The sequence below is a fragment of the Lagenorhynchus albirostris genome, chromosome 11, assembly GCF_949774975.1.
Source record: "Lagenorhynchus albirostris chromosome 11, mLagAlb1.1, whole genome shotgun sequence".
In the NCBI taxonomy this organism is placed as follows: Eukaryota; Metazoa; Chordata; class Mammalia; order Artiodactyla; family Delphinidae; genus Lagenorhynchus; species Lagenorhynchus albirostris.
In genome coordinates, this window is record NC_083105.1 from 5,454,721 (window position 1) to 5,469,105 (window position 14,385).

General features: G+C 55.9%; 2 protein-coding genes across 5 annotated transcripts in view; one reads left to right on the forward strand and one right to left on the reverse strand.

The window, feature by feature from the left end:
* The window catches only part of SHISAL1 (shisa like 1), a 76,936-nt gene that overhangs the window by 24,721 nt on the left and 37,830 nt on the right, over positions 1 to 14,385 (forward strand). For all 4 annotated transcript variants that reach the window (XM_060166938.1, XM_060166940.1, XM_060166937.1 and 1 more), the window contains exons 2-3: positions 3,973 to 4,068; positions 7,604 to 7,817. In XM_060166938.1, the coding sequence (XP_060022921.1) occupies positions 4,005 to 4,068; positions 7,604 to 7,817 (278 nt within the window). In that variant the 5' untranslated portion in view covers positions 3,973 to 4,004. The remainder of the gene's footprint in view (positions 1 to 3,972; positions 4,069 to 7,603; positions 7,818 to 14,385) is intronic.
* Positions 1 to 14,385, reverse strand: part of PARVB (parvin beta) — a 238,171-nt gene that overhangs the window by 10,297 nt on the left and 213,489 nt on the right. The gene's annotated exons all lie outside the window — the stretch shown is intronic.

The window sequence follows — 14,385 nt, forward strand, 5'->3', positions numbered from 1 at the left end:
AAATAATCCTCAAATCTGGGAACAGCAGTCCCCGGCTGACCCAAGGAGTGGATGCAGAGATGCGTGCTTGACTTGTGGTTCTAGAGGCAGTCAGCCTGGGGGGTCCTGCTCATCCAGAATGTTCCCCCTGTTATTTGAGATTTATCATTGGCCACCAGCTACCATTGTGGGTAGTTTACCAGTGTTCAAAGAAATAGAACCCGGGTCAATAAATCGAATCTGTCTGTGGTAAATGTGTTTTCTGAGGAGCGAGGGTCGGGGGCTCCGGAGGCTCTGGAAACGCCTATAGTGCCAGGAGGGAGAGTGAGTTTCGAGGCTGGGCTTGCTTCCTGTCTGAGACACTGAGTGGCTGCGTGACCTTGGGCAAGTCACTTCACCTCTCTGAGCCTCAGTGTCCTACTTTACCAGATGGGAGTTTGATATCTGCCTCATCAGGCTGTCGGGGACTATCTGAGATAACATGGTGAAAAGCCAGCGTCCGGCACCTGTGAAGAGCCCAGCTGGTCTAAGCCAGTCCCAGGGCGCAGCCCCACGGCCGCAGACCCCAGAACCAGGGCTGGGCCCAGGGGGCAGGATGAGGGATGCTCACTCTTTCAGCCCCAGCTCCTACCTCTGCTGGAGGGGCTTCCCCCAAATGTCACCAGTGGGGGAGGGTCCCAGGTGGTGGCACCTGACAGCGTGACACGCCCGGGTCCCCCTCTGCGGACCCCACAGGGGGGCTAAGGCGAATATGGGGGCTGTTGATGGTGTGCCCTCAGAAGCTGGCCCTCTCATGGAAACCTCACAGGGATGGCAGCCGCGGAGTTTCCAAAGCAGCTCTCCCACCGAGCCAGGAATAGAGATGCTGGCTTATAGCTTTCCTGTCTTCGGTCATTAGAAATGGAATTTTTATGTAACTTCCCAGTGACACATGGTGGGGTTTTCTTTCCACCCCGGGTTCAGCCTTCAGTGCCAGCACCCAAGCTTCCCCGGGGGTCCGAGGAGGTGGGGCAGCCCCCACCTCCACCTCTGTCCCACCAACAGGGCTGTGGCTTTTGTCACCCGTTGACTCATCCTGAGGCAGCCGTGGGTGACCAGGCAGGGCGGAGGGCGCACGGCCAGGCAGAGGGGACTGAGCAGATCGCAGGGAGGACCCTGCTGGACAGGGGACAGACGAGTCACAGTGCATCACTGTGACGGGGTACACCTGTGCTGAGCGGGACCCACACATCCACAACAGGCCCTGTTGCTTCAGCGCCCCCAACGGGCCAAGGGCTTGAGGCCGGCGCCAGTCGTGCTGGGAGTCTCACCCAGTCTTCGTGACCCCCAGTTGGCCAGGCCCTGGCCCAGGACTCTCACAGTCGGAGAGAGGAGGGCATGAGGACCGGTCCCATAAGGTAGAGCTGCTGGGCGCCCTCACCCAGGACACCCTGAGTCCCTAGAACCCGGCCCAGTCCCTTTCCGGGCGTCAGCAAGCAGATAAGTGGGGGTCAGCAAGTGGATGTTGAGAGAATACATGAATGAATAAATGAATTAACACATTAAGGAGAGAAGAGATAGAATATGATACGCCTCAATGGAGAGACAAACTTCTTCAAGCTGATGGAATCAAGGCAGTCTTCCTGGAGGAGGTGGCATTGTAACAGCTTCTAAGGTGGTGCAGGATTTGGACTCACAGGAAAGAGAGGAGGGCACCCCAGGTGTGAGTGATAGCCCCCCTCAGTATATGCAGGACTTTGTAGGGAGTGGGAGCAGCAGGAAGGAGGGCTGGGCACCCGGCAGAGGTGGACCCCCACCCCCACCCAAGCATTTGTTCCATGAACCCACCAGCTCTCAGACTGGAGCCCCGGCTTAAAAAGTGAGAAGTGAAAGCCACCTTTCAGGGGCTAGAAGGGCTTGGAATCTGGACACCCGTCTTGGCCCTCGGCTTCCCCATCTGAGGAATGGGGCCACATGGCAGGGAGGACTCATCTCAGAGGACCTGTCACTCCCCACCCCCACAGTGCATTTTCCAGGACTGATCTTTAGGTTTCCCCAGTATGAAACCCTTTCCTAAGCCCTTTCAAATGCTTTAATCTCCTTCATCCTCCCAGGAGGGCCCTGAGGGAGGCAGGGAGGAGGCCCAGGCTCAGAGCGATTAAGGAGCTCACAGCCCTTGGGGGCAGGGCTGCTCCTGGGGGAGCAGAGCGGCCTCCACAGAGAGGTGGGCGGGTCCCCCCAGGGACTGGCAGGGACCGACACCAACATCACCACGAGTAAGCGTCGTAGTAAGGCGTTCAGGCTTCGTCCAACAGCCCTGCCACCCCCTTTTCTTATTCCGGCTCACCAGCCTTCCAAGCAGCACTGACACCCTGGGTGCCTCCGTGCCGCCCGTGCTGCAGGTGCGAAGCCCCAGGCCCCAGGGCAGGGGCAGGGCCTGGCTGTGAGCAGCCTGTGTTTGGCCGTGAATCTGGCACTGTCTCCTCGGTCCGAAGCTCTGGCCTCTGGGTTGCCCCCTTGGCTTCCTGCCCTGCCTGCCCGCTAGTCAGCAGGATTCGGAGCTGCCTTGGACCCAAGCTGGGGTCCCGGAGCTCTCCCTGATCAGGGGTGCCGTGAGGGTAGAGGGTAGTGTGCAGGACCTTGTTTGGCCTGGAGCCTGGCACATAGTAGGTGCTCAGCAAATTGCTCCCCAGCCACATGCAGCTACAACCCTGGTGGGGCTCTAGCAGGCCGCACAGAGGACACTTGGTCCTCCTCTGCAGCCTCCATTCCCAGAGCCCGGGGGCGGGGTGTGGGGGTGGTGATGATAGTGAGGGAACCCGTCCCTCAGGTTTGTCCTGAGGTTTCAACAACCTGATATAAAGTGGCCACTGAGGGCCAAGGCCCTGCCTTAGGCGGTCTGTTGCTACCCACCCCTCCCCCCATCCTCCACTGGCCTCCCTGCTGCTCCCACCTCAGGGCCTTTGCACCTGCTGCTCCCTCAGTATGCAACGCTTCTTCAGTCACCACCATCCATCTCCAGAACTTTGTCATCTTTCCACACTGAGACTCTGTCCCCATGAAACACTCACTCCCCCTCCTCCAGCCCCCGGCACCCCCCATCCTACTTCCTGTCTCTATGGCCTTGACTGCTTTAGGGACCTCGGAGGAGTAGAATCGCACAGTGTTTGTCTTTTTGTGTCTGGCTTATTTCACGGAGCGTGATGTCCTCAAGGCTCATCTGTGCTGCTGCCTGTGACAGAATTTCCTTTCTTTTGAAGGCGGAGTCATGTTCCACTGTAGTACGTGCCACGTAGTGTTTATCCATCATCCGTCGATGGACATTCGTGTCGTCTCTTCCTTTTGCGATCGTGAATCGTGCTGCTATGCACATGGCTGTACAAGTATCTGCTTGAGTCTCTGCCTTCAGTCTTTGGGGTGCAACCCCAGGGACCTCATAGCCTCTGAACTACTCATCTGTGAGCTGTCAGCCCTGGTCACTAGAGTGCAAGCCAGGGCAGGGACAGCTTCTACTGAGTTCCATCTCGAGTCTGTTTAGTTCACTGCCGTGTCCCTAAGGCCTGGAAGGTACCAGCTGGATGCATGCTGGTGGGGGTGGGGTGGGGTTAATGGAAGCCACCGTTAGCGACACAGCAGGGAGACGGGGTCCCGCCAGCCCCCTGCAGGTTCATGAGCTCGCCTCTAATCCCCTCTCTCACCGCCGTTCTCATTCCCGTGCCCACCGGCCTCAGCCCGCTGGTTATTTCCACCACCTGAGCCATCCGTCCTCCTTTGATTAAGTCTCATTTTGCCGTGAAAAGAAAGGGAGATGACAGCTGACTGGTGGGGGAAGGTCATTCATCCCGGAAAGGAAATTGGATGGCGGAGTTTCCATCATCCGCGGCCCGGCCCCTGCTCCCGGCAGACCCGCTTCCCTGCCCGTGCCCGTCCGGCCCGGCCATGGGCAGCAAAGCCAGTGTCTGCACCGCAGACAAAACAGCCCACACCCGGCCTCTCCCGGCTCTCGTTCGACAGGCAGCGCTCGACGAACCGATGCAAGCCAAACGATGACCAGTTGTGGCCAGCAGCCCTTGAACGTGCTCGCCGTCCTCTCGTTGCTGATTTCCGCAGGTAGAGCCTCCGCGATGCTTGGCGGGAGGCGGGAGGGGGAGGTGGTCCCTTCCTGGTGTCAGGGCTATAGCTCAGCCGGGCTTCTGGGTGCTGAGGGGCTGCCTGCCCTAGTGGCATCAGCCTCGTGAGGGGCTCATGTTTGGTGAGAACCTACTGTGTGCTGTGCCCCACGTGCCTGCCTCGGGGAGCTCAGCTGGAAGATTCTCGCGGACACCGTGGGGTTAACGGTGGCTGCCGTTAAGTCCTGGGAGAAGCCCTTACGTGCAGTGAATTCTCCCTGACCCCAGCAAGTCAAAGTCAGGCGGTGTCGTAGTCATCCCATTGTACAGAGGAGGAAACTGAGGCTTGCAGAGGGAACTGACAGCCAGAGACAACACAGCTAGTGTAGGGGCTGGATTCCAACCCAGACAGAGTGGTGCTGGGGCCCCGTCTCCCAGCACCCGACCAGTCCCCTAGGCGGCCCCCTGATCCCAGCAGGGGGGCTTTCACACTCCTGTTCACAAAGATGAACATGAACCAAGTCCTTCGGCTGCTCCAAAGCGAAGCTGGCCGACTGGAGAAGTGCACCCTGCCTCCTGCCAGCAGGGCTGGCCCAGCGCGAGCCCTGGTCTCAGCGAGGTGCCTGCTCTCGCTGTGTCTCTCCCTCTGTCTCCCTCTCTGTATCTCTGTGTCTCTGTTCCTGTCTCTGTCTCTCTCGTGCGTGTGTGCACCTATGCCCTCGTGCCCTCCTGCTCTGGCGGGGCTGTGGACACCGGCCTGCACCTTTGGGCCCCTTTTGCCCCTTTGCTGGGGGTCGTGGTTCAGGAGGACGCCATGAAGGGCCCTGGGACGGCAGAGAAAAAGCCAGGCCAAGACCATGGGTCTGGGGGCCCCTGTGCACAGAACTCCTTCCCCGCTGCTTTCTCATGCAGTAGGTCATCTTGTCCCCTGGGAGAGAGGAGCTCCCCACCCATTTACAAATGAGGAAGCTGAGGGTCAGACCAGGAAAGAGACCTGCCTGAGGTCACATGGTCAGTGGACACCGTCACCTGGCTGTTAAATGATGGCCACGCAGACCCTGAGCCTCGCAGGTGTGTGTGTGTGTGTGTGTGTGTGTGGAGGGGGTGATCGGGGTCCTATCTTGGACGCCAAGACCCCGGGACCCAAGAGTGGCTCTCCCCCCGGTGTTCCCTCTCCACGTGGGCCGGTTTTCCTGGTGACTCAGGACACGCTGGCCTCCTAACGACCATCCCCCTGCCCTCGGGCCCCAGGCACAGCCCCAGAGCCACGGTGCACCCGTGCCTGGAGGCCGGAAGTGCTGTCCTTTATCGTCCACTCTTTCGCTTACACCCTCCCTGCTCTAAGCGGGCCCTGCGCTTTGCTGCTCACAAATGCTTCTCGGAGCCCCCAGCCCCCGAGAGGCCACTGGTCTTCCATCCTTGAGGGTAACGAGGCACAGAGAGGCTGTGATGGCCCAGGTGATCCTGTGCGCTCCAGGATTCAGACCAGCTGTCCTGGCTCCGGGCCAGGACTCCTCGGGCTCCGGCACATTCTTCCTCAGGAAGCAGCAGTGGCCTTGTCTTCGCACATGGTCAGAGCAGATGGTGCCGGCTGTCCAGGGGTGGCCGGGATGAGCCACTGGGGACTTCTCCTCATCCCTTCCCTGGCTGGGCCTCCCTCCCACTTCCATCTCTGCACATCTGGCTCCTCTGAAGCCCAGCTCAAAGGCTCCCCCCACCACTCTGCTCCTTCCCTCCCTGGGTCCTGTGGCCTCAGGGCCCCAGCTTGTCTTCTTGACCAGCCACTGGGTGTTGCTGACACATCGAGCCTCCTGCAAGCGAGTGTGAGCTGACCCCCCCCCCAATCAGGGCTTTCTCATCAATCTGGACGGGGGCTGGTCAGTGGCTGGAATTCACTTCCTGCCTCTGCCTCTCACCTTTAGCCTCTGGTACGTTGTGCCTCCAGGCCAGTGGGTCCCAAACCAAGTCTATTGGCATCCCCTGCAGGGCTTTCTAAGACTCAGGCTGCGCCCCCCACCCCCAGAGTTTCTGATTCAGAACGTCTGCTGTGAGGGACGCAGACGCAGCAGGTCAGGGACCACACTTTGAGCCTGGTGCTCTCAACCTTAGTTTTCTCCTCTGTACAATGGGAATACATGAGATCAAATGAGACGGTGCATCCCCCTGGGGCTTCCTTAGTGACCACGGCATCCATAAGAGGGTCTTCTGTTTCCCAGGGTCGAGGCTGAGAGCTCCCCTGACTCCTGAAAGGCTGAGACCCTTTTCCCGCAGTGATCCTACCCGTCCCCACGAAAGAGGGTGCTGTACTTTGGGGAAGGGGCCCAGGATTTCATGAAGCCACTCAAGCCAGCCTCGGCGCTCCAGCACATGAGGCCCACCCGCCCACCGGCCAGCGCAGCCCAGCTGCGATCCCCTCGGCAGCCCCTGGCGCTGGGAGCTGTGTGGACTGGAGTCTAATAACCTCTCAGCAGAGACAGAGCTCTCAATTAACTGAGGCGCTTCTGCAGAACTAGAGCCTTGGTGGTTGGAGAAATGCATTCAGCCTTGGAAGCCCCTTTTGAGCGATACAAATTAGATACAGCAGTCCCTTTCATGAAGACACTAATTAAGCTAGAGACAGCGGGCTCCAAGTTGCTTTCCATTGTTATGTTTGTTCAGGCTTTCACTCGTCTTTATCATCAGCAGCACAACTAGTAAATACTGTCCTGGGTTTTCAGCGTCATCAGTGGCTGAATAGGGGCCTCTGGCCTTGAGCCAGGAGAATGAGGGTCCAAGGCCAGGGCAGCTTTGTCGCCATGAGCTGGGGCCACCGAGGCGGGCCCTCGGGGACCTCCGGGTATAGGGCATCAGTTTAGTAGAAACCGAGATACGAGGGGACACCGCTTTCTCTACAAGTGGGACCTGGTTCTTGCACCCATGCCACTCACCACCCAGGCCAGCCTGGACTTGTCGGTGAGTCCACCATCAGTCCGCACAGTGATGGAGGAGTGCAGAGGCTCCTGGACCTTGGATCCAGGCAGGCCTGGGTTGGATTCCTGCTCCACCACCTCTAACCGGCTCAGGTAGGTCACTGTACACCTCTGAGCCTCGGGTTCCTCCCTCTGTAAAGTGGGATCCCAGACCTGCCTGCTGGGATGGCCAAGTGGATCAAATCTGCTAGGGCCTGCAAAGCACATAGTAAGTGCTCAGTTAGTGTTGCTTCCTAATTGAGTGCCAGTTGTGTGCAGAGCCCTTGGAGGGGATCCACGTGAGGCCTAAGATCAGCCCTGCCTGCAAGAAACTCCCAGTCTGAGCAGCACAGTAGAAGCAGGATGGTAGCCAAGGGGGGCCTGGGAGGTGACAGGAGCCAGAGCAGTCCTCCTGGCAGAGGGGAGGCTCACACTGGACCACAAAGCCTTCCTGGCAAAGGAAGAGGTGGACACAGCCCTAGAATAGGCCAACCGGGCTCTGCCCGTGGTCCTCATGGACTGGTGGGGGTCTCGGGCCAGCTGGGCCTGAGGAGGGACCCCACCAAGCCTGGTGACTGTCTTTTCCAGTCTTGTCCGCGCATTTCCGTGTCTGTGAGCCATACACGGACCACAAAGGCCGCTATCACTTTGGCTTCCACTGCCCCCGGCTCTCGGACAACAAAACCTTCATCCTCTGCTGTCACCATAACAACACGGTTTTCAAATACTGCTGCAATGAGACAGAGTTCCAGGCGGTGATGCAGGCAAACCTCACGACCGGCTCCGAGGGCTACATGCACAAGTAAGTACTGCGCTGGGGCCACAGCCCCACTGCCTTGGGCCCCAGTCAAGTCCGGGTGCTGCCAAAACACCCCAGCCTCCAGGCCAGCTGTTGGGCAACCAGTGCAAGGATGGGTGGACGTGGAAGGAGTGTGGGAAAGTCTTCAGGTGACAGGTTTTCTGACCTGTTCTGCCCTCTGGACTTTAGCCTTCTTATCTGAGAAATGGGCATGTGATACCTGCCTCTCAGGGCTGCTGCGGTAGTTAAATGAGGTCAAGGGTGTGGAAGACTTTCAGGCATGAAAGGTGCTTGGACCTGGAATCCACGGGGCCTGAGTTCCTTTTTCATTCATTATTTGTTCAACACATATTGGTTGACATTCCTGACCCAGAGATTAATCCCATGCAGCCCCTTTCCCTAAGGTGATTAAAACACATGAGACCAGGGCCCTGATGGAGGGGATATGAGTGTAAAGAAGGAGGAGGGGTTTGCTGGTAGAAAAGCAGTGAGAATATGCTAAGTAAAGGCACATAGGATCGAAATAGCATCCACTGATTTCTCTTACTATGAGTGAAACTGAGCATATTTCACATGCTTGAGAGTCACTTGTATTTCTTTTACTGTGAGCTAACTGTTTATGTCCTCTGCCATTTCCTATTGAATTTTTGGCCTTTTTCTTATTTATTCACAGGAACTCTTTACATATGAAGGAAATAGGATGCATTGCAAATATTTTCTCAGTGTGTCTTTGAATTTGTGATGCTTTTTTCCTCATGCTTAATTTTTAATTGTTATGTAATCAAATTGTACCCATTTTTTTTCTTTTATGTCTGGTGGGGCTTGTATCATACAGAGGAAGTCTTTCACTACTCTGAAATTGTTAAAAATCCCCTCGTGTTGTCTTTTACGTCTTTTATGTTTTAATTTTTTGCCTTCAAATCTTTGATCTGTGAGGAATTTATTTGGATGTAAGATTTTTTTAAAATTTGGATGTAAGTAATTTTTTTGGATGTAAAGAAGGAATCCACATTTATTTTTTTCCCACATGGGTAGACAGTTATCCTAACAGCAATCATTGAATTGTCCATCTTTTCCTCACTGATGCGAAATGCAAACTTATTGTATACTATAGTATACTAAATTTGAGTATCTGGGTAGATTGTGATGGCTTTCATTGGTCTATTTATACATTTGCTAGTACCTCATTGTGTTAACTACTGTTGCTTTTGATGTGTTTTAATGTCTTCTTAGTCTATTCCCCCAGGTCTTTTGTCATACAAACTTTAGAATTGGCTTTTGTAGTCTCCCTGCCAAAAAAAAAAAAAAAAAATCTAGTTAGTACTTTTTACTGAGATTGTGTTAAATTCATAGATTAATTCAAGGACAATGGACTTTTCATGACGTTGAATATTCCTATCCAAGAATACAATGTGTCTTTCCATTTGTTCACATTTTCTTTTATAATGTTTTGGAGTTTTCTTCATATAGATATTGCACGTATCTTTTGTGTTTGTTCATATTTATTTCTTTTCAAGCTGCTATTTTATAATGGGGTTTTTCTTCTACTATATCTTCTAACCCAGGGGTCCCCAACCCCCAGGCCACGGATCAGTACCGGTCCACAGCCTGTTAGGAACGGGGCCGCACAGCAGGAGGTGAGCAGCGGGTGAGCGAGCAAAGCTTCATCTGCCGCTCCCCATTGCTTCCCATCGCTCACATTACCGCCTGAACTATCCCCCCACCCAGTCCCTGGAAAAATTGTCTTCCACAAAACCGGTCCCTGGTGCCAAAAAGGTCGGACACCACTGTTCTAACCAACTGTTGTTTAAATGATAAAACCTAATGATTTCTAAACACGTATTTTTTTACTCAGCCACCTTACTGAAATTTCTTATCTTTGTAATACTTTTTTCAGCTGATTCTCTTAGGTGTCCGATTATGCCATTTGCAAACAATGATAATCTCATCTCTTTCTTTCCAATTTTTGTGCCTCACTTCTTTTTCTTGTCCAATCGTGTTGGCTAGTACCTCTAAAACCATCTTTAAAATTGTCAGGCAATCTTGTCTTCTTCCTGACTTTAATGGGGATGCTTCAGATATTTTCCCAGTAAGCCTGAAGTTGACTCTTGGGGTAGATGTATTTTTTTCATGGTAAGGAAAAATCCACTTGGAAGGAGTGTTTGTTGAGTGACTGTTGAAGAGATTAGTGGCACCGCTGGGAGTGGTGGGGTGGGGGTCTGAGCCTCCATCTCTCTGTCTGATATCGGGGCTTGGATGTTTTGCCACCATGCCATGCTCACTGGGGGGAAGTTGCCTCTTCCCTTTGATCAGGCAGGAGATGCAAATCCCTTGACTATCTTCTGAATCTCTCCTCCTCCCACCAAGGCCAGCTCCCCAGCCTTCCTTCCTCAAATGCACGGGTGCTTCCCCTGAATATCTTGCCATCTGCTCAGACCTCAGAATAATTCTGTGTGAAGTAGTTCAGCAAGTCTTTTCTGTCACGAGGACTGGAATCAAGCCTGGAACTTGACCCAAGCCTTTTATAAGACCAAAGACTAATTCCCTGAGGGAGGAGGGCGGTGCCAGGACTGGGGTTAGGACCCTGAAGTGTTGTCATTGCCAGCTGAAAGCCAGACAGAAGACAGAGGCTTGGCAAGACGGCCAGACTTCTCCGAGGCTCTGGCGACTGGTGTCTGGGATCCTCATTTCGAAGCCCACAGGTTTCTGTGATCTGCACATTTACACGGGATTCACACGGAATTCTCCATCGTCTAGGCACAGTGGATCCCGGCTGCAGATAATGAAGAGTTGGACCACAGAACAGAGCCCTTCCCTGGGGAGGCATGGACGCATTGAGGAAGTTTAGCTTGGCTCTTCTCCTGGCACCTCGGCAAGCATTTATGGAGCTGGCGGCACGGGGCCAGCTCTGTGCCCAACCCTCTGAAGCCACTTAGCAGCCCACCCTTGGCCCCCTTTCCACACAGGAAGGTGAGGCGTGGAGAGATGATAACTTGCCTGACTGAGGCAACCAGTCGGGGTGGAGCCGAGAGCCAGCCTGGGTTCAGAGCTGCTTTGATAAATCTGGGACGTCCACTGATGGAGGGCCTAGAGCCGGGACCCCCCCTGCGGCCCGGTGGACACCTGGAGCCTGATCCTCCTTTCTGGGGGCTGCTCTGTGCACTGTGAGACCCTGGCCACCATCTGCTAGACGCTGATCGTGCCCCCTCCCCACTGACTGGCTGTGACAACCAACCGTGTCTCCTGATGCTGCCAAGCGTGGGGCGCGGGACTCCCCCGGTTGAGAGCACTGCTCTGGAGGGATCCCTCCTGATTATTCTCCACCGAGCTTCCTGCCATCGCCCTTCCCGCAGACGTGGACGGAGGCCCAGAAGAGCTGGGCTGAGCTCCCCTCCCAGGCTGTTCTGCTCTCCTGGGCTTCACGAGGGAGGCGTGGCGCTTGGTGTCCTGTATCCGAAAGTGTTGAAGAGGGTGGGAGCCACACAGTCCAGAGGAATGAACGTTTCCAGACACAGTTCCCTGCAGCCTGAGTGTGAAATGCCAGGGGAACCATGGGGCAAGGCGGCGGGGGCTGGCGGGATGGGGTGGGGCCTCGTGGACCGTGGGCTTCCTCTTGAAGGTGGTGAGGGGTCCCGAGAGCTTTAAGCTGGGCTTGTGCTCACGGATGGTGCCTGGTACAAGGACCTAGGACGCTGCAGAAGTCATGAGGATGACTTGGCCAAGACCGGGGCCCTGTGGAGAGGAGAGGCTGGGGTCACCCAGGAGACAGCCAATCCAGAGCTCAGATAAGAAGCCCTGGAGGCCCCCGTTTAGCTGCCTGAGCTGGGGCATCTTGGGGAGAAGGCCTGAGCCCAGGGAGTGGGGCCAGGGCCTTGCGTCCGGCCAGAGCTTGCGGCAGAGAGGGGACAACTGGAGGATGGGCCACTGGGTGTGGGAGGATAGGTTAGTGAATGGGTTGGGACAGGCCTGCCTGGCCAAGAGGTCCTGAGTGCTCCGGGTGTGTGAGGAGAGCCAGGTAAAGTCCACCTCTGGGACCGTCCTGCCCTTTGGAGCTCTGACCCTTCTGGGCAGGATGCCTTTGTTGTCTCATTAGTCCTCACAGCTACTCTGAGAGGAAGGGAGAAGGGGCTGGGCCCAGGCAGGTGAAGTCACCTGTTCCACCCAGTCAAGGCCAAGGGACACCAGGGCCCTTGTTCCGGCCAGTGGGCTCTGCCACTCCCAGGTGCATCTGGAAAGCCAGGACTTGTCTGATGCTGGGGAATGTGTCAGACCTCAGCCGAGAGGCCAGGTGTTCCAATATCCCAGGAGGTTAGCGCCCCCTGGCAGCCCCTCTAGATGGACCAGCGCAGCTGTGACCCCCGTTGGGGCTTTGCGAAGATGCATGGGGCCTGTCAACAGCAAGGCTGCCTGACATTCGCCTGCCCCGCCAGTGAATCAGCTGGGAGGCGGGGCTGGTGGCAGGGAAGAGGAGAGCGCTCCTGATGACTTATTTATTTGTGTCTCCGGAGGAACAGAATGGTCTGTTTTGGCTCTAGCTGCCTGGCAGAAAGGCGGACAGAGCTAGGGAAGCAACCTCGCCAAGCCTGCCGCCACAGTGAGATGCCACTTCTAGCCACTTGGGCAGAGTCCCTGGTGTTCAGGAGTGTACTGCACACCCTCCCATGCCAGCTTCCGGCTGGGACGCTAGCAGCAGTGACCACCCAGGGCCCTGAGCAAGCGGTGGCAGCCTCTATCCAGGGCACAGGGTGGCACGGGGTATATGGGGTCAGCGGTCAGCTCTCTCTGGGGTCAGCGGTCAGCTCTCTCTGGGGGCAGAGGTGGTATGGACTAGAGGCTGGTGCAGTGCGTGGGTGCTCCTTCACCAGGCAGATGGGCTGCCAGGGGTGGGAACCTGGGGCAGGAATGCTCAGAAGACAGAAGGGTCTTCAAGGCCTCAAAGCGGGAAGTGATGGGCTGTCCTTCTTCCCTCGGCTGCACTGAAACCTCTTTCCTCCAGTAGCTTTCCTTTCCCAGCACCCAGAGGTGCTCCAGCCACACCAAGAGCTGACATGTGGCGGTGGGCCAGGCCTGAGGACCTGAGAATCCCAGCACCCTGGGTCTCCTCTACCTGGGCCCTGTCCTGCAGGCCTTCCATCACCGTCAGACATGCTTCAAGCTCGGAATCCAGCTCCTGAGTTGGGTCAGAAGTTCCTGGATGTTCTTGTCAGTTGCTCAGCCCTATGAAGCCCCTTTAGGCGTCAAACATACCGACACACTGTCAGCCTCGTGACGCTCCAGAGGTTCTAGAATCCGCGAGGCTTCCTAACCTGAATACACCCCTCCACGCCAGGGGAAGGGACATATATGAACGTTTGTGAGCATTTAGTGGAAGGCAAGGGGCCTTACTTGCCCTGACTCCTTTAATCCGAGTAGAGGTATTTATGAAGAAGGTCCCGCTGGCCTCACTGCACCAGGACTGAGGCTCAGAGAAGGTGAGCGCTTTCCTGTAGTCACACAGCATACAAGTGGCACAGCAGGGTTTGGGACCGGTGTGTGGGTCATCTGGGCTCAGTTAAGGAGCAGCCCCAGAGTCCCTGGGAGTCGAGACACAAAGGCTTATTTTTGTTTGTTTGTTTGTTTTGCGGTACGCGGGCCTCTCACTGTCGTGGCCTCTCCCGCTGCGGAGCACAGGCTCCGGACGCGCAGGCTCAGCGGCCATGGCTCACGGGCCCAGCCGCTCCGTGGCACGTGGGATCTTCCCGGACCGGGGCACGAACCCGCATTCCCTGCATCGGCAGGCGGACTCTCAACCACTGCGCCACCAGGGAAGCCCCAAAGGCTTATTTTTGACTCACACTCCATGTCTTTCTTGGGTCACCTGGGGCTCTGGGCAGGGAGCATTCTGTGACCCGAGCTGATCAAGCAGTCCTCATCCAGAGCAGGATGTCTCCATGGCAGAGGGAAAAGAGCCATGGTGAAATTACAAGGTAACTCCTAAGCTTCCACCCAGAATCAGCCTGATACTTCTGCTGACGCTTTTTTTGGCCAAAGCACATCACTTGGCCAAGGCTGTTACCAGCAGGGCCGGGCCCTGTAAGCAGGCCTGCAGGGAGAACAGTGAATGTTTTGGTATTACTGGACGCTACTTCATTAGCCCCAAGCCCATGCTCCTCCATGGCACTGGACAACCTCAATCTGGCTGTGTGACCTTGGGCAAGTCACTTTGCCTCTCTGGGCCTAGATCTATTGAGCATTCCCTCTGTGCCTTAATCACAGGAGCCAGCACTCACTGGGTCCTTTCTCCTTCAGGCCCGTGTTATCTCATTAAGCCTCACAATTGCACCGCCAAGTAGGGCATATTGTTATCCCCATTTTACAGATGAGGAAAGTAAAGCTCGTTTTCCCCAGATCACGGAGAAAGAATTTTGCCGAGCTGGGATTTGAATCCACACAGGCCTAATCTCCTGGGCCCAGAATTCAGTCACCAGGGTTATCAACTTGTCACACTGACTGACAGGCCCCCCCTGTGAGCGGGTTCAGTTATTTTAGGTGAAGTCGGCTGAGGGGCCATGAACCATCTCCCAGCAAGCCT